The 19,937-nt window shown below is 39.4% G+C and overlaps 1 protein-coding gene and 1 long non-coding RNA gene across 9 annotated transcripts in view; one reads left to right on the forward strand and one right to left on the reverse strand.

Annotated features, from left to right (window-relative positions):
- The window catches only part of megf10 (multiple EGF-like-domains 10), a 77,953-nt gene that overhangs the window by 25,263 nt on the left and 32,753 nt on the right, over window positions 1-19,937 (forward strand). For 7 of the 8 annotated variants that reach the window (XM_037118036.1, XM_037118033.1, XM_037118040.1 and 4 more), the window contains exons 5-8: window positions 3,985-4,077; window positions 15,271-15,517; window positions 15,938-16,058; window positions 17,108-17,244. In XM_037118036.1, coding sequence (XP_036973931.1) covers window positions 3,985-4,077; window positions 15,271-15,517; window positions 15,938-16,058; window positions 17,108-17,244 — 598 coding nt within the window. Of the gene's footprint in view, window positions 1-3,984; window positions 4,078-4,681; window positions 4,931-5,413; window positions 5,504-15,270; window positions 15,518-15,937; window positions 16,059-17,107; window positions 17,245-19,937 lie in introns of those variants that run through there. The other variant, XM_037118038.1, reaches the window with a different exon arrangement.
- LOC119030445 lies at window positions 5,883-10,472 on the reverse strand. Its single transcript, XR_005078269.1, has 3 exons — window positions 10,330-10,472; window positions 6,713-6,886; window positions 5,883-6,019 (listed from the first exon to the last, which is right to left on the reverse strand). It is a non-coding gene; the product is annotated as an uncharacterized LOC119030445 (long non-coding RNA).

A 19,937-nucleotide genomic window follows, 5' to 3' on the forward strand; every position in this document is an offset into this window, starting at 1 on the left:
CTTACTACTTCAGGCTTTGGCCGACAGTACACACGGACTATCGTTTGTTGATGAAAATATTGCCGTTGATTTGGGGAAAATGACATGGCTGGCTAACTGTCCTCTGCTTTTGATATGATAACATCTGCCTTCTGGTTCAGATCTGAGCTTTGCAGACTGGTTCATCTCCAGCTGCGAAGTTGTATCTAAACCTTCCGATTTACTGGAAAAGTACACAACATCTCATCTTTGTTTAAGCTCTTGGTCAAAATCTCAGGTATTGCCAGGGAAACCGAATGATTCCTTGTGAAAAACGGCATACTTTGATCGCAAAACTTAATGGTTTTATTTACATTTTCTTTTTTTTCTTTTTCTTTAAGCAAGATAATGCCCTTTGAAGTGTCCATAATCAGTTAGCATTGTCTGTTACATACAGTATATTCTCCAATACCTGGTGTAGTTATATCCTATTTATAAAGATGCTTAATATATGATTTCAGCTGTCATTTTGTGGTTTACAGACAGGTGACAAATTAACCCGAATACAAGTGTAATATAAGAAATGCACTTCTGCAAGTATGATAATGGATGGATTGGAGTGTTAATATATTGCTACTGCATGCTGAGGAAACTGGGAAAATTGGTTCAGCTAACTGTAAATGGTGACTTCTCAGAAAAAAATAAAGCAGAAACTGTGTCTTGTACATGTGTTGGTACCCGTACTTCCTCAGTAGCCAGCAGGCAGTGACAGGTGTGAAGCCACAGTGGACAGTGGCGAAAAAAGAAAAAAAAAACCAACTGCTGGTCAGTGACAGTAAAAGAAAGCATTATGTTAACCACAGCCTGCTGCTCTGATGGTGGAAATAGTGATTTCTTTTCTTTTTTTTTTTTAATTTTGAAGTCACAGTATTTGTGTGCCTTGGTGGACATGGTGTCTATTGTTTGATTCATGTAGGGGCTGTAATAAAGTGCCCCGGGAGTTCAAAGGGGAATTTATTTTGGTGTGAAAAGACTGTTGTATAAGCCCCAGTCACATGCTGCTCACTGAGCCCCGCAACAAAATGTTACAGGAAGGAAGTTTTGCCAGAGACATTACCAGATGGGAGTCAGTTGGAAAGGAAGTGGAATTGCGCTTAAGTTAAATTCAGTAAATCTTATTGGGATGAACATCGGTTTGCCTGCTAAACTTTTTCATTTCAAAAACATACTGTGAAGCCTGTTAATACAAATAGAATTTGTCTGAATCTTATTTTAAAACAAAAATCTACCCGGATTATCAACGGAATCTGAAGAAATAAAAGTTATTTAATAACAGGTTTTTTCTTTTTTTGACATTATGTCAAAGATGTGCCTGCCTGCATCAGAGAACAAACAAGAAACTGGTGGTGTGTTTGTGTTTGGCCAACCTGTCACCCCTTATTCCCCTCAAACAAGCTTCAACCTATGTTTTAAAAGTTAGTGCGTGTTCAGCTCTCAGTACTTTTCTAGCTTTGACCTCCCATGCTCAGCTGAAATGACAGCTACTGTAACTGATCTAGCTGAGCTAACTTGCAGGAATTAGGGTTTACTCTAGCAACAACAACGACAAAAGGAAGAAGAATATTTGAAGAACACTTCAACTTTCAGTCAGTCTTTTTTTTCAGAGGTGCTTTGAGGTGCCTGCATTAAATAGTGTTGCTTTAAATGCCCATCTTTATGCACATACATTGGCTTTGATGCTCTCAGTGGTCTTAAATTGGGCCCATTGTGTGACTCTGACCTGGGGAACCTTTTTGTTACTACTATTTGTTTACTGACTTTTCTATTGTACATTTTTGTAGCAATCTCTGGCACAGCAATTTCCTTAGGGATTATCTTATCTTATCTTATCTTATCTTGTCACCTTGCCTTTCTGTTTCCCTCTCTACCAGCAGAGTTTTCTGCTGTCAGCAGTACGTATAAAGTCACCCTAGAAATACACTTTTTTTCTCAACCATGATTCTGTTGACATGACAGCAGGTGAGCTGTGTGTGGAGGAAGCTTGTTGTTATGCACCCAATCAAAACTAATATGCCCCAATGCCAAATCCCCTCATTACAAAAGTGTCCTGTTCATTCTTAAGGTGAAACTCTCGTCAAACGCAACCTAGGCTTTTTTTTTGTGAATGTAAACCTTTGTGTAAAAGCATAATTACGACGAAAGAGGCAGTTTAAAGATTTACCATATTTACGTTTATGGGTCAAACTCATTTTAATGGGAGTGCATGGGGCAAATTAGCGCAAGCATCAAAATTGCTATTTTTAAAACACTAAGAAGGCTCAATGCAACATGAAACTTTGCTTGTAGTATCACCAGGGTATTTACACAAGCATTGAGAACATTGTTTGTGTACACAGAGTTTGCTAAAAAGAAAGTTTTTGGACAACTCACCTAGCAGTAGCTTGTTCTGGTAGCCGCTGTCATTTCAGCCAAGAAGTATGTAATGTAACCTGGAAAAGACTTAAGGTGGACCACTACTGTCTTCGGGCAACAACTATCCATGCGATATCTCATGGGACTTTTCCGGCTTTTTATTTTAGTATTGTTTCTTATATGAGGCTCCTTTTTTAACTTCAAGGTCGATATTGTTTTCCGCTAATGACAAAACAACAAATTATCCATGCATTTATATGGAACTAAGCTTTAGAAGCGGTCTTCCTTAACTCACCTCCATATTTTGTCTCATTCAGAGATCGACACGTCTCGTCTTTTTAGTAAACTCTGTGTACACAAACAATGTTTTCAGTGCTCATGTTATTGTGTAGAGACCCTGGTGACACTACAAGCGAAGTTTCACGTTGTATCGAGCCTGCTTAGTGTTTTAAAAATAGTGATTTTGATGCTAGCGCTAATTTGCACCTCTTTTGTCGTAACTATGCTTTTACACAAAGGTTTGACTCATATACATTCACAAAAAAAGCCTAGGTTGCATTTTGGCGAGAGTTTCACTTTAACTCAAGTCAGTTTTATTCAAATAACGCCAAATCATAAAGTTTCTCTGATGCAGGTCTACACTATTAACACTGAACACTCTTGCCTGCCCTCTCTGGAGGTATGCGATCATGGCTGGTGTTTTGTACCGGCTCTTCTTCATGGTCACTGCCAACAGCAAACTGGCCCAGTTGCTGCTGTTGCTCCTGCTACTGAGTGGCTACAGAATAAAGTGTGTCACACTAAGGTGGCGTCATACTATTTGCAAAGCACTGTACGTTATCGTACAGGTTATATGCCATAGATTTTTGTATTGATAACACCACAGCTGCCTACATTTTCATCATCAATCCAGAGTGACAGAAGTTTGTATATTTAATGTTTGAAAAGTCCATTTATGAGCTTATTAAAGAGTTGGTTGCTGCTTGTGTCGCTTTTACACTTATACAGCCAAAAATGTACTGTATGTCTGTTTGTTTTCATATTCCAGCAACCAGCACAAAATGTCCTACAAGTTTGATGTACAAATTATGTATTGGGAATAAAAATTGTGGGATCTTTAATCTGCCGTAAATGTCATCGTTTGAGCTAGCTTCTTGTGTGTTTTGTAGCTAGCGGTTTCTTTGCCTCTTCCTTTTCTTCAAACGTTATTAATTTAATGCCATATTTGAGAGTATAAGCTTTCGTCAAGAGTGCTGAAATTGTTACTTTTCCCTGTTCCGGCTTTGCTGGTATTGACTGCCTCTTTATGGAGTTCGCTTGCAGTTTGATAAAGTCGGAAATGTATTTTCTCTTTTGCTACTACTTATTATTTACCTCTCTTTTCTCTTTAACTGCATAAAGGCAAAACATGGGTCACTGCCCAAACACTCAGTTAGATTATGGAGCTTTTTAACACTTATTCTAATAAGAAAACACTTACAGCAGCTTTAAAGGGTAAATGTAGATGTGATTATTATTTTCACCTCTTAAAAGCTAAATTTAACGCAGATATCTTTTTTTCTAAAATCTTTGTGACTTTACTGATCCTGGTCCTCCTTTCTCCTCAATGTACAGCTCATTGTGCAGAGAGCTGTGTTCATGGCCACTGCATGGCCCCAAACACCTGTCAGTGTGAGCCAGGCTGGGGAGGATCCAACTGCTCCAGTGGTAAGTCCTCCAGCTGTTGCTGTCTGTGAGCAGTCAGTTCTTTGTGTGGGAGACTCTGGTTTTCTGTGAAAGCATTTCTCTCTGTAGTGTAATGTGTCAGTTGTATTCACTCAATTCGGTCTTGTGCCCCAGCTTAAAACACACAAATCACATACCTGTTCTCCTGTTTGTTTGCTATGATTTGAAACGCATCAGTCGGACAAATGATCTAGAGGACTTGCATGCTCATAGCAGAGCAACATAGTGGCTTTTGGCAAACGGATCAGCAGTGGTCAAAGGTCACAGCACATTCACACACACAGTCACACTCCCGCAGCTCCCTGCAGATAGATTTGTTGTGATTACATGGTCATGTTCATATGTAGAGACCCTGGTGATATGATAAGTTTCATGTTGTGTCAACCCTTCTTAGTGTTTTAAGATTTTCAGTGGAGTGCTGGGGGCAACTTTACAATAGCATCAAAATAGCTATTTTTAAAAGTGACGCTATCGTCATAATTATGCTTTTAAACTAATGTTTGACTCGGGTACATTCACAAAAAGACCGTAGGTTGCATTTTGGCAAGAGTTTCACTACAAACACGTGGCTGGAGCTGTGGTGGACTGATCATGACAAGATTGTCAGAGAAGCTACAGCTACACTTCTCATCATCAGCGGTACCTCTGGCAGCTTATACTGCTAAACAAAGGAATAAAAGACTGAACTCGAGAAGGCTACAAACAAAAAGAAGTTCCATAGCACGAGAAGTAAAATGAGAGTCAACATCTGAGTGGCATTTCTACGATGGCGACAACTGATGGAGTCGACGGGCCTGAACACGGATGCCATGTTAGCCGCGTCTCTGTTGGACAGGTAATGAGCTGGGCTGTTTTTGTTGGAGAAATGTATTATTACTCTGCATTATGTGGTCAATGTAGCTAACGTAAGCTTCTTATGTTTCTGTTGTATGTATTAGCCCAACACGAACATTAGCAGTTTGTAGCTAACGTTAGCTAGCTAGCTAGCTGAAATAGCAGACTATTGCAGAGTGAGACATATATACACGTACTGTGGGTCTAATCCATATAGCAGTGTTCACACAGGCACCACTACCCTGGGCTGTTTGGACATTAGCCAGACGAGCTGTATGTGAGAGGCGGACTAATTGTTATGTGCTACATGTGTCAAAGGCCAAGTCCACTGTTCAGAGGTCAAAGGATGATTGTATATAGATGTGAATATAGTCTGTATTGTATTTGTAAGCAGATGTTGTTAGATGGTATTTATTAATTCATATATACTTTGAACTGGACGTTTTACAAATGTCCTGATGTATCCTATTTCTGTGTCCTCTAGTAAGAGAGGGACACATCAACTTCCAGCCTTCTATGCTTACAGCAGAACCATGCTCTGCGGTTTCCAGTATTTCTGCAGTCTCTCTGACAGGTGAGTGTAACTTGATGCTGGTAGCAACATGGATCAGCCCACTGTTATTCCTGCAGTATGTATCTTTGATGGATATATTTCATATGTACATGTGCATATGTACAGCCTATCTGTTGGTCTAATATGTGTTTATAATCAGTCAAGACACCTCTGGATGGTCTTCCTATATATAGTTGTTTATGCTAATTTTACTGTATATTGTCTAAACGATTAAAGGTATACTAATTCTGTGGTGTTATTTATTTACATGTATTCGAAAGATATAATAAGCAAGAGTCTTACCTTATTCAATTATTATTAGTGCATCATGTGCATCATCAAGTGTAAGAACTGTAATGGGATTGTTGTTTATGCTGGAAGTGTAAAGAAAAGGCACTTATCATTTTCAAGATTTTATTCAAACAATGTGGAGATAATGCAGAACAAGGAGTAAATGCAGCACGACAAATAAGTAGGTGGCAGGCAGAGTTCTAGCACTCCATGTGATTGCACCAAAAGTAGTCCTTGAATTCTGGCCTGTAGAGCAATAGATGTGCAACATGATTAGATATGTTTATGGAACACAACTTGACTGTCCTCAGCATACTGTGAACATATACATTTTCAATGGTCAATACTTTAGATATTCCTGGACAAAACTGTACAGATTCCCCAGTTTATATAAAAAAATGTTTAAGTACCAGCCCTTTATCATTCAATACACTTTTCTATTTACTGTGTTTATCGTTATGCACCAAAACACAAATTTAAATGATGACTACCTGGCAAAAAATGTGATGCTGATTTGAGCACTTGTGTGTCTGAGTTACATGCCTGGTCAATATACTGTACAAACACAAATAATTAGGTGGTGTTATCAGGAAAACAAGTACAAGTCAATGATGTTGTCATCTTGGAACCTCTACTGTGCAAAACATTGTATCGTCATGAGTCTAATAAAATATTCACATTTGTCTATGAATCACTGAGGTAAGCAAAAAAAAAAAAAAAATGTAGCAGGCCCACCACTAATCTTGATGTTTTTGCTTTGCAGTATCTAATGTTACTATAACCAGTTGCTGCTAGCTGACCAGCAATGAGTTACAACTTCAAAATACACTTTCAAAACAATGTCTGAATGCTAACAAAGCTATCTTGACAGCTATCAGGACCAGCAATAGCTATGTTAGTAGTTTATGTTCAATATGATACCATTAGGTCTTTACTTACAGGTGAATGAGTCATGAGGTAGCTACTTGTAATTAGATGTTGTGATGAAAACAATACACTCTTCCCACTGCTCTTGAGGACTCAGACTTTGGTAGTTGTCGGACAGTGAATGACCAGTGTCCGATAACTATGGATGAGAGGTGGACTGTCTTCAGAGAACCTGAAAAAAACATACTGGGAAAGAATCAAGACCAGTAGGGCTGAGAGGGAGGATGAACACATCAATGATGACTGCCTTTTTTTTGATCAATATGTGCTAGGTGATATGTGGTTAAAAATAGGCCAAAACAATGTAAAATGAAACATTACCCATTACGCATTCATTTAACTGTAGAAATATAGGAAAAACAATCATAAAGACCAAAAAGGATGAAATATCAATGCATATGTGGATTTAATTCTGGGAAACCATATGCTATTCCATTAAAATTATGCCGCATGTGCAACTGAAAAACACACACTGAAGCTTATTGTAATTACTTTACACAGGGGCCTTAAGATCCCAACTCTAGTGATGACTAGTGAATGTCTGTTCCCGAGACATCAGGATGAGGAGGCCAGAGCTGGGCAAGAGAAAGTCTTTAGTCTGTGGTGAGGGCACATTCTAACATGTATGTGCATTCAGGCAAGACAATTAGCCTACATTTAATTTGATGGGGGCGATAAAGGACCTGGATAATAGATAGGGGGCACTGGCCCAACAAAGATTGAGAAGCAATGTTTGAAAGAGTAAGGCCATGCTGCAGTTGCTCTGCTGGCTAGAGCAAGATTAACTGAGGTCACCACAGCTATGCTCGTAGTTTGCTGTCAGAGTTTTGATTTTGTACTGGTGAACTTCCAAACCTGCCAGATAAATTATATCAAGGCTAGGGTGTTTTATTTTGAAGTGCCTCCACAGGTTGTAATCCTTCGCAATGGAGGTGCACTCATTGCAGAGCACAACATTGGCAGTTTTGATTTACACATATTTCTCACATATGTCTAGTGGCTGTTACTTTAGTCTTTGACAATAGGGCCGTGTGCAAAGGTGGTCATCCATCATCAACAGTGCACATATTTGATTTGATTGGCTGTTGCTTCCAGGAAAGGAGCATAGATGTTCTATATGACAGGATCACTGGTGGGTTTAAGGATTTATTGTGGCAGAAATGTCTGTTAAGGCCCTCTTATAGCAGTGACCACAGGCACACAATTTTCTGCACCAGCAGATCATAGCATGTTAGTGTTTTAATGCTGTATAAATGGTCACTTTAGGGTTCTTGAACTGTCATAATTCCTTATTGAAGGCTGTAGCTCTGTAGCTTTAGGTAGAGCAGGTTGTTTAGTAATCAGTAGACCACTGGTTCGAATGCAGGCTTCACCTAGCTGCATGTTGAAGTGTCCTTGAGCAAGATACTGAACCCCAAATTGCTCCTGATGAGCAGTTGGCACCTTCCATGGCCACTGCAATCAGTGTATGAATAGGTTAATCTGACAAGTGTTGTAAAGTGGCTTTGAGCAGTCAGTAGACTGGAAAATCACTACAGAAATATGAGTCCATTTCTTTGATTATAAGTGGAACTGTGGTTTGTTGTGGCTAATTGGTGCATTCACTTTTTTTCATTGTACTGTGTGTCGTTAAAAGTTCTATCCATACTAAGATACTTAGTTCTATTTACAAGGTGTGGGTGCCATGTTGGCAAGGTTTTTATCTTTAGAAAAAACTGTATAGGCAGTCACATGACAGTGTTCATGGAAAGTAGGGTGTTTCCAGACAAGCAAAGTTATATAGGGTTAGCATTTAACCACCTTTCATTCACTGTTCTCTTCAGTAATATTTCTTTAATATCCTAAAGAGCCACCAAAGACTGATGCATTCAATGTTTAACAGGTCAGTGGGCCTTAACAACATGTCTGAGAGCTAAGAACAGGACATGTGGGAAGGCTGTGTTCAAGAGGAAGCAGGAACACAGAAGGGAAAATGATGTGGTAGGGAATGACCTGAGGCACTGGAGCTTGTGATTTAGTACACATGATAACACAAGATGCCCACTGTAGGTGTCTGCAAGTTCAGCTACAATACTGGAACAATAACATGTACTGTACATTATATCTGACACAGATCCTTTTTTGTGTGTGTTTTAATCAGTATACCTACAGCAGATTTCTTTGTCATGGTTTTGACAACTAAAAATCATGAATGTGGGAAAAAACGAAAAAGACACCACAGAATGTGTCCTGCTATTACGGCTATTCTTAATTATGCCCCGTAAAATTACATTAAGCCTTTCTCAAACACAAGGACACAAAGAACAGACTTGTATTCTTGGAAGAATGATCTTGCGACTCACAAACACAGAATGCTGTTAACAGTTTTAGAAAATGTGTTCCTGCTGGTATTACGTAATATGAGGCCATTTTCAGAGTTAAAAAATGTATTAGTTTATTTATCATATGCAATCATATAAGGTGAAATCAGTTAATGTGATAACAAGTGTACACCAACAATGTAATGAATGTCTATAAAAAAAACAACAGTCTACATAAGGGTTACATTACATAATACTAAACACATCTAGGCGAAATATTCATGTCAATTATTAACTAGTACAATTTACAATTACATTTGATAATGATAAGCAAAGGAAACAAAGGTGGAGTGCAAAATGTTCTACTCCATTACATTTTTGGGGCAATTATTCTACTATTCATGTATGCTATATTTGTCTGACTAAATTAATTACTAGTTCCCCCCCTTCTTGCATTGTGAAAATGATTCTGATGTAGAATGTTTGTGACAAACTGAAGGGTGAAGTGTTTCTTCATGTGTTGAGGAAAATCCTCCTCTTACTTTATTGATTGATTAGCTGGAAAATGTAATGCCACAAAGCTCAGTACAGCTGTTTTTCTAATTTTTTTTTTACAGATAACTGGACAACCACAAACAAATTATGATTTTGTAGGATGTTATGCATTGCGGATTAAACTAGCCAACAATGTGTAAAGCAGTTAAAATGAGCTCACGGTTAAATATCTACTGCAGTAAAATGAACACAGTAATGCAGTGGTATTATTAATCCAAAGAATAAGATATAAAAAATTTGCCATTGCTGAAGTCGTCTGCTGCCGCGGACTGTGTGACTGTGGACAGCAGTATTGTTTCATCAGAGAATTGCACCATATTGTATTTTTTTTTACAAGTAAATCTGTTCATTTATTCCACACAAACAATGCCTCCTTGTATAATTTCAATGCCAGCAACAGTTATTGAATAATGCCCCCCACCTGGCATTGTGGAGCTTCCTAACATTGAAGAAGTTTGGGAAACATTTATGATTACCCATTAAAGTGAAACTCTCTTAAAGGCAACACAGGCTTTATTTGTGAATGTATATGAGTCAAACCTTCGTGTAAATGCATTTTTATGACTAAAGAGGCACTTTTAATATTTACAGTAGTTTCATTTTCGGGCAAGCTAATTTTCAAAGGAGTGCGGGGGCACTCTTACGCTGGCATCAAAATGGCTGTCGCTCTACAGCGGTAGGCAGCAGAGCAGAAGAATGCCCCACCATTGTCCACGTCAAACAGAAGAAATAAGAAGAAAGACGAAGAAAAGCAAAGTAAAAACAAAGTGTTACCTGGTAACTTCATCTACCGCGATGTGAGAAATATTATTTGTTACTCGGGTTACTACAGTGACTCGGCATGAGGCAGTCGTCATTGTAAATTAGTTATATTGGTCAGAAATAGAGCAAACAAATTATGTCATCTTGGGTATCTGGCGTCCTCTGTTACCGTGGTTACAAGCCTGCTCGTGCACAGCAGGCTCCTCTGTGGGAGGGGCTTAGAAGGCAGGGCTGCAGCAGCAGAGAGGAAGAAGGAGGGACCTGGGAGCTTTTCATTCAAATGTTCTGGCTAAAGCTACTAAAGCTCTAGACTGCAGCTTTAACATTTAGAGCCTGTAAAATATTTGATGACACAAAAACTTGTGGGAAGTGGGATTTGAGGTTTCAGATGTGAAGCCATGACAGTTTAGATATCTGACAGATAAATAATGAACACTATTGTCTAGTATTTTTTTGCTTTGTTTTTGACTTTTAATGTATTCCATGTATTGATGTAGTTACCAGTGTTACCAACCAATGCCCCCTTGGTAAAATGTGAAGAACACTTCAGGGAATTTTGACCATTCTTGAAACGATGCGAACTGGTTTATTGGGACAGTACTTGGGCTACAAAAGATAAGATTTCACATGGACACAAGAATGAGAATAGCCTATTGTATTTAGACTAATGGATACATGAACATATTTTTATTTCCCTTTTTATTCAGGGTTGGTTCACTAAGAGCCCTTTTCCAGGAACACCCTGATCACATTCAGACAGGTAGACATTCATCTCCTAGTGCCTTTCACTTGGCCCACCCAAATTTATCTGGCTGGTCCTGGGATTGGAACTGGCAATCCTCTGATCACAAGTTTGATAACCTCTAAACCACCACTTCCCAAATTCAGCAAGTAAAAACAGTCCTATTTGTTTTTCATTCAGTAAAAACAAGCATATCAGGTATATGGTTTTTCTGTATATTCTATACACATTTAAAAACCCAATGTTGCTGTGTGCAGATACTGCCTCAGGGTGAGATAGTTTAATTGTATTAAGTCAGTACCACTATGAAGGAGGACATGCATTCCTGATCAGCAGGGAAAGCTGGAGGAATGCTACACATGTTTTTTCTCCATGGTAATCCTGTGTGAAAGAGGTTTTCGGTTCCCATGTGTGCACCACAAAATAGATGAAAAACATCCGCTCCAAATCCCTCCTCAGTATAGCCAGTCAGACGTAAGCCAACATGCAACAACTGGCTGCTCAAGTTACGTACCCAAGGATTTGTCTAAACTGTTCCTCCTGAAATCTGTCTTGGTGTGAGGTGTAAAGAAGTCTTTTTCTGTGCTGGATTCAAATGAAGATAGATGTAAATGCGCCAGTATCTAGATTTGTTTACTGCGGTTGGAAATTGCACATTAACTCTGAGGGGACTCTTTCTAGGATGAATATGTTATAGAATAAAAACAGGGATCCTGCCTGCCACTGCAAATAATTAAGCCTTGTGACCAAATCCTGGCACAGTGAAGTCTTCTTTGTTCATGGCTATCTTGAATAAGCTAATGAAAGAGCACAGTCTGTTCTCCAACAAGCAAACGAGGAGCCCCAAGCTCCTGGGGTTTGACCTTTCTTCAATCTAGGCCAGGTTTCACAAAGCTACCAGGATGGCATATTTGAATGTGTGGGGATTTCAGATGTGCATTTTAGTATCACTAATCTCCTCGTTCCCTTTTCCCCCCATCCCTCTTGTCTCAGTCCTCAACACTGTTTGTCACACAGGGCCAGACTGCCTGAGGAAATAGAAGTATGCACTTTTTGTCAGGCCAGAGTGAAGCAGGAATAAAAGGGGCCTGTGTATCACTTGAGCACATTCAGAATGAATGAGGGATGCTTGGAGATGCCTGTGTTTTCACTGCATGCTGGGCTCAGAACTACTAAGCTTTTTTAGCCGAGAGAGAAGTGGAGCATGTGCTCTAATGCCTTACCCAGAGCACCTCAGGCTATGTCCACACGTACCAAAATGATCTTTTTTCCCCCCATCTTCCCCGGCATCGATTCAAGAATATGTGTGTCCAAAAAGAACCAATGAAAACGACTCAACGCGCTGTAGTTCATATTCCAGGTCTATAGGCGACGCTTGAAATTCACCAAAAACGGAGAAGAAGAGACGGAGCATGCACATAATGCTTGCGCGCTGTATACAAACAGACAGTAGAAGGAGAAACCGAACACAACAAGAAGATAAAAATGGCCAGTCGGTCGTCCATAATCCTTTTTTTTTTTTGATGCTGTGAATGAGCAAAGTTCATGGAGCCCAAATGAGAAGGAGAGTGAATATAAGTCAAACAAATCTGAAATATTATTGTTCTCTGTTTGTGGAATGTGTAAATAGGCGATGCTTTGCTAAATTATTTGCCATAACAATGAGAATATAGCAATGACAGGAACAAAACTCAAGCTCCATGTTTGGTGTCTGGGAACAACTGTGTTTATTTGGCACTGCCACTGTCTCATCAGAAGAAAGACTGGCCTGTCCACATCAAGTCCAATATGTATTCAGGTGGCCATCTTTCAATAAATTGCCTTTCCTCTGTGTCAGCTCTTTTTGTTTTCTGGGACATTTTGTATAAATATAACAAGTGAAACTAAATATTTAGCTAATATGCAAATTCATACTGCCTTTCAGTGGAGGGACCAAAAAGCTCACTGACGCGAACAAGCGCTATCTGTGGTCTTCTTCGGGTACTCAGGCGGAGTGATTTGTTCGCCAAACATACATTCAAGGTGTTTGACTGATCAAGAGCCCCCCTAGTTATAACATATGTATTTCCCATTTGTTTCACAGTGTTACAAATGTCAATAACAAAAGCTGATGTGTCAGTCTATGGGGCATAAATATTGATCAGAGAACACCTGTGACCAAAAAGATCTACATTGTTTCGCCACCCATCTATCTTCCCTGTGAGAGGGTTGTTTATGGATAATTTTATCCAAGATATTTTTTCTCTTTAATGCAATATGCTTTAAGGGACCTCGCCATAGAATTCTGTTGTTTTCATATTTGTACCCGTACCCATGCGGTATGACCCCATAGTGTATGTGAACATATGCATACTAATGAGCTAAACCTTAATTCAAATTCTTCGCTATGTCATAAACATACCCAAACAAGACTGAAACATAACAAAACCGAAACAAAATCCCAAACCACATCTGTTTACCATCTATGCACAAGCTGGCACACCATAAACAAACCAACGAATACGTCTGGGGAACTCAAAGTCCCAGAGTCCACTTTATCAAGGCCTTGGCATAGAAGTATTCAGCTTCTCACCTGTAGCCTTCACCATGTGCCATAATGTATAGCAGATTTTGTGCAGATGGAACATAAGCGCCATCTGCTGCCCTTTTACAGTATAATTAATCCTGAGGTCTCCGTCATACTGCATACTGCTCAGCTCACATGACTTGTCACATACCATACTCAAAAACAATACATCCTTTTGTTGTCAGCCCTTGACTGTATTCTCTGTATCATCCATGTCCTCTGTCTTTTGTTTGGCTGAAGAGAGGAAATCTCCAACTTCCTTAGGTGAAGTGAAAATGTGTTGGATGTTGTTAGCCATGACTCTCAGCACGGCCTGGTATGCCCAATATATATGTTGGTCTCTGCTGCCTTGTTGGTCAGTTCTGTGGGAACACTCAATTTCAAACTCCTGGGATAACTCTATATACAGTGTTTTAGAGATGAGCCTCTTCACAAACCCCTGCTCATCTCCATCCTTCAACACCTTCCACCACTTCCACTGTACACATGTTATACAACAATTTCTCCCCTGGACAGCCTCATGCCTGCCTTCACATCACTCAAGTCAAATGCAATGCCTCACAGAAGCATTTTAAATTTTGGCTTGTTCTGCTGTATTGTCCGCCTCTTATCCTGATGTTTGTGGTGCTGCAGGTGTGGCAGTCGCCATGTATTCTGCCATGACTTTGAGTGGATGTGCAGCATTTTCCCACCTCAGGTTTTTCTGGACTGTCTGCATTCTTGGTCGATCCATATGCACTTATTTCTTATATTTAGAGTATTGAAATTACTGATATAGGAGAGGGGTTGGTAAACAGGACGGCAGCAGATTCACCTATCTCAGGTGCTTGCTCTGCCAGAATTCTCCTTACATTTTCTAGACAAAATAAGATTCCTAGAATAATGACGCTGTCCAACACATTCTCAATTTTACTAGTTCACTATGGGTAAACACGGTATACCCAGTCATTTAAGCTGATGGTCAGACGAGCAGCATAAATGTCCGAAAACCCTATTTGAACTTGGTCTAATTCACATAGCGCAGGCATTTTTTGGGGGATGTCCAACTCCCTTTAGCTAGTTAAAAGGTGGCTAATCTGGGCACAGTGAAGGTGCATGACAGAAAATGGGTTGTATTTAGAAGAATTTGTCGGTTTGTATGGGTGTGGGTGAGGGGTAGAGCGAGGGCAGATTGTCCACTGGTTTATCTACCAGACAATCACAAAAAAGCTTTGTCCTCTCAGAAAAACCCTAAAACTAAGAAATTCTAAACATTGCTTGCCAAATAGACTTCAGCAACTTGCCAAGCACGAGAAAGGATGAGAGGGAAAGTGCGATAATTCATTGCTCTGAAAGTAGGTTGCAACCAATGTTGATATCAATTGAATACCACTAAGTTAATAAATGTGAAACCTCTACCAGTATAGGGTCCTTGGTGAAAAGTGATTAGTAGATTTCTAAATACTGGTATGCAAATGGCCAATTCTAAGGAGATATTTATATGATGTCCTGTTCATTGATTGCTAATGGTGGTGTAGTGATACAGTGAAAGGGGAGGGTAACAATAAACATAGCAGCTAATCAAAATGGCAAGTGATACCCTGTGACCTGTGCAGCATTTGAAACAAAACTAAATCTAGACTTGTCTCCTTCATCTTCCCCTTAGCTTGCGATAGTAACCACTGGGGTTCCCACTGCAGCAACAGGTGTCAGTGCAAGAACAGAGCACTGTGTAACCCAATCACTGGTGCCTGTATGTGCACTCCTGGATACAGAGGCTGGCGCTGTGAGGCCCAGTGTGAAGTGGGCACCTATGGTAACGGATGCCAGCAGAAATGCCAGTGCCAGAATGGAGCCACCTGTCATTATGTGACCGGAGAATGCAAGTGTTCACCAGGATACACTGGAGCTTTGTAAGTTGACGAAGAGTATGTTGAAGAATATCCAAATATTGCAGAACCATATCGCTATTTAAGTATTTTGAAGTAACAAAACATTTGGTTTGGATGTGAGCATTCTCTAAGTAACATATGTACAGACTAATGTTACCTAGCATTATGATCATTTCTGAACTGAAGGAAACCTTGCTTTTCCTCTTCCCATCCCATCAACACTGGTAACTGTAAGGATATTCAAGATGTGAATGATTAATGATTAATAATTGAAATGAAATTACTATGAACTACTACAATATTGTTATTTGTTGTTTATTGCATGTTTAATGAATACGCTTTTTAAGCAAGTTTTACGATTGTTATATAAAGTGAACTTTCATTTGTGACCTTACGAAGTGGAAAAATATCATAACAAAATACTTTTTTTTTTTTCTCTAGCTGTGAAAATCTATGTCCTCCAGGTCAACATGGGCAGCAGTGTGAGGAGAGATGTCCATGTCAGAATGGAGGAGTGTGTCATCATGTGTCTGGAAAGTGCTCCTGTCCTGCAGGATGGATGGTAGACACCCACAGCTGCTTGTTTGAACTAATTAGAAGAATTGTTTATTGTCATACATACTCCCAATGATCATTTAAGAGAAATTCCCCTTAAATTGATAAATAAGTTATAAATGCTACAGGAGAAGTCAGAAGTACCAAGGTACCACTTCAAAGATTTTTGCAGAGGCTGGACATGGATGAAGCATCATTTAAATGGTTTACACAATCTGGAAAACAGGCCACAACTCATTCCACAAAATAGTGACAGAATCTTCACATGCACCATATACATAACAAGCTGTGAAAACTTTACATAGTATGAGCTGAACAAGTGGGAAACAAAGTCAAGAGAAGTCACCAGTGGGGTAAGCAGCTACTGTACATTTATGAGGGAGTTGAAAGGCTCAACAATTTTCTGAAAAGACTGTTAGACAAACAAGAGAAAGGCATTTCAGAGTCTTCTAAAGTCTTCAGGTCATAGTGTAATAAGACAAGAAGCAGAATTTGTTTTATATGTTATAGACTACAATACAGAACAGAGAAGTTGTGTCCATGATTAATCAGTGATGACTCAAGCTGTTCTAGAAACAGCTTGAGTCATCAGTGAATAAAGGTGAAGTAGTAGGGGCAGTCTTTGTGAATCTTAAAAGACCTGGCTTCAGTTTAAGCCAAATACCTGTCCCTATACAAATTAACATTAAATCAATAAAATGATCAGGAAAATAGTAAATTGTTTTCTGACTTGGTTCTTGCTGTCTCTCGCTGGGGTAAAGAAATATCAAGTCATCAAATGAACTGGTAATTATCTAAGGCAAACTCCATGTTAACACATAGGGCAGGCAGGAGCTGCGCTGCAGCAGCAATGCTGCCTACAGTATGTGGACACACACACGCCAGTGAGCAACACCAGCTCAGCGGAGTAGCTGCCATGCACTACACAAGCATCCAGTTTGGCCAGCCTGTTAAGAAAATCTAAAGGCTTGTATTGAAAAGTTTGAGGAATAAAAGCTTACATCATCAGCATTTAAGAAACTGAATGTCTGTTCCCTTTGTCATTGCTATGTTCAGGGTACAGTGTGTGGCCAGCCATGTCCAGAGGGGAGATTTGGCCAAAATTGTTCCCAGGAATGTCAGTGTCACAACAGCGGCCTTTGTGTGTCCTCCACTGGACAGTGTCTCTGCAGCCCTGGATACACAGGAGAACGGCAAGAACAACTTTAAAGTTCCCTGCAACATACAGCAGACTGTAGGATTTAAGCTTGCTTTCAAGGCACTGAATTCCATAGATGCTCACTCTTGATTTCTTAGACAAGCAGCAGTCTATTAGAATTAAAATGTGCTACTATCCCATAACAGTATGTGAATATTACTCACATTTGTAGAACAAGCTAAAGGAATAATAACATTGCTTTACTATTTTGGTTGTACCTGTGCCCAAATATCCGATGCCAGATGGATACATTTTCTTTCCCATACAGACCCCATATTGTCATAGTATAAAGGTTTTTTCAGAGAAAGGGAAAATGTGAATCGTATTTCTAGTGTTTGGTTTACCTTAATTATGTGCTGGTGCTCCTAATTGGATAAGAATAGTGCAACTTATGTAAAGGGTCTGTAGGCCCTTGTTTGCTAACATATGTCTGCTGGCTTAGCCATTCCGACAAAATGATGATACTGTGGTGTAACAGTGTGACTACTAAAGCTATCTCTAGTAGCTTGAAGGACAAACAGTGACAAAACAGCACTTACATTATATTAGTTATATATCATTTTCTCCTGCAAACCAAAAAAGCCCACAAAACTGTAATCATTCAGTAAGCTAAATCAGGGCCGTGCAAAGACCTTCAGAGGGACAGGCGCTCAAAGTTAAATCAGGCACATGGACCTGGAGAGGAAATGATAAATTCATCAGTTGATGAAAAGAAAATTAATTGACAACTAGTTTGAAAAGTCATATTTCAAACAAAAATGTAATGTTGGCTCCTGCTTAATTTCCTCTTGTTTAAATCCCCTCTCTTTATCAGGCATTTCTGCACTGCTGAATTAAACTTCATGATTTGTGGATGAAACTATTAAAACTTCCCTTACCTTCGTGATGGTCCGTGCTCGGACCTGGAATAGTCTGTAACTGGAATGAGATCCCCCGCTATGATGAACGGCTGAATTGTAACGCCCCTAAGGGCCGTGAGTAGAAACCAGTCTCAGTGCTCAATGGTTTATCTATCCACCAGGTGTGGCAGTGATGATGGAAGCATTACCTCAATGTGAAATCAGCTGTTCTTACTGTATCACGGGCTGCAGTATTTGACTTGTATGTGAGAGTGTGATTCCCACACAGAACATATTCAATGATTATTAAGCTACTGAGAAGTGACATTTATATAACTACAATAACAAACAAGAAAATAAAGCTTTTAGGCTCCTATACTAGAATAGTTTGTCCCATTGCTGTTAAATAATTAATTCCACAGCCATTACTGGTGCCATTACTTTCACCTCCTTGCAGTGCTGTTGAAAAACAAGACTCATGACCTATTACACTCAGGTGACACAGCAGAAACGCTATCCATCAGAGCTTTTGCCCAAGGATTTATATTAACGTTCAATCATTTAATCCTGCCAGCACAGTTCCTCCACAACCGCCTTTTTCACCTTTATGATTGTCTGAGGTCAGCCACCCGGACAGCTGATGCAGTAGTCGGTTTGCACGACCAAAGAATTAATGCACAAACTGTAAGAAACCATCTCAGGGAAGTTCATCTTAATGCTTGTTATTCTCACCGGGGTCTTGACTTGACTGCCAGTTGTCATCATAACTGACAGCAAACTCTAACGTTCAATGATGTGTGGCACTTGTGTGTTCTCTTACAGATGAATCACAGTTCATACAGTACTGTGTAAATGGTATAAGGTGTGTATGGTGTGGTGTCTGCAGGTGGTTTGCTGATGTCAGTGTTGCAAATAGAGTGTGCTGTGGTGGAGGTGCGGTTATATGGACAGGCATAAGCTGCAGTCAACGAGCAGCTTGAATTGTGACTAGTTCATGCACAACTGTGCAATAATCATGTTGTTAAATCAGAATCTTGAAATTCCACAGCTATTAAGGAGATGGATTATCTTGGCACTGCTCAGTAGCATAAATCATAACAAATGTGCCAAAAATCATGGAGAAATACTTATTTTGTGTTCACATTTAACTCAAACAGCTAAGTTGGTGGACTGTTAAATGAAGGTGCAAGATAAGTTAAGTTAATATAAGACTGCACTGATCCCTCACTGGGGAAATTCAGTTGTTAGAAAAGCAATGCAATACAATACAATAATTGAAACACAAAATGAAATACCCACTGCTAATAAAAAAGAAAAAAACATGCTATGTCCTCTATTCACTTTCTATTTCAGGCTTGTATACTGGATACCAATTGAATACCTTATATGTATATATGTCCTGTCGTCAATATACTGTATATGAAACCAAATACTTATTTTAATCATCTGGAAGCAAGACATGTCTAACAGTAGAGCAAGTAATGCACCTGAAATCATAATTATACTGGTTAATGTCAAATACACTCTTGTGGTACTGGCATTTTCTTATATACCTCAGTTCAAAGTTACTACCATAACCCCTTAGGGTTGTAATGTGGAATCATTTAAATAAGCAGATTTTAAAGCAGAATTTAAATTTCATAATATCTAAAAGATATTTTTGAAACACACGCACACACACACACACACACACACGTGTGTTATAGATGTATGTTTTAGGAGACTGTTCTGACACTTGAATTAAAAGAAGAGTGGCAGAATGTAGCAGAGAGGAACTAAGTGGCACAGAGCACCAGTGTCTTTGCTAGTTTCAAACCATTGGAATTGTCATTTTGACACCCAGCCTCCA

This window comes from Acanthopagrus latus, chromosome 12 (assembly GCF_904848185.1).
Source record: "Acanthopagrus latus isolate v.2019 chromosome 12, fAcaLat1.1, whole genome shotgun sequence".
In the NCBI taxonomy this organism is placed as follows: Eukaryota; Metazoa; Chordata; class Actinopteri; order Spariformes; family Sparidae; genus Acanthopagrus; species Acanthopagrus latus.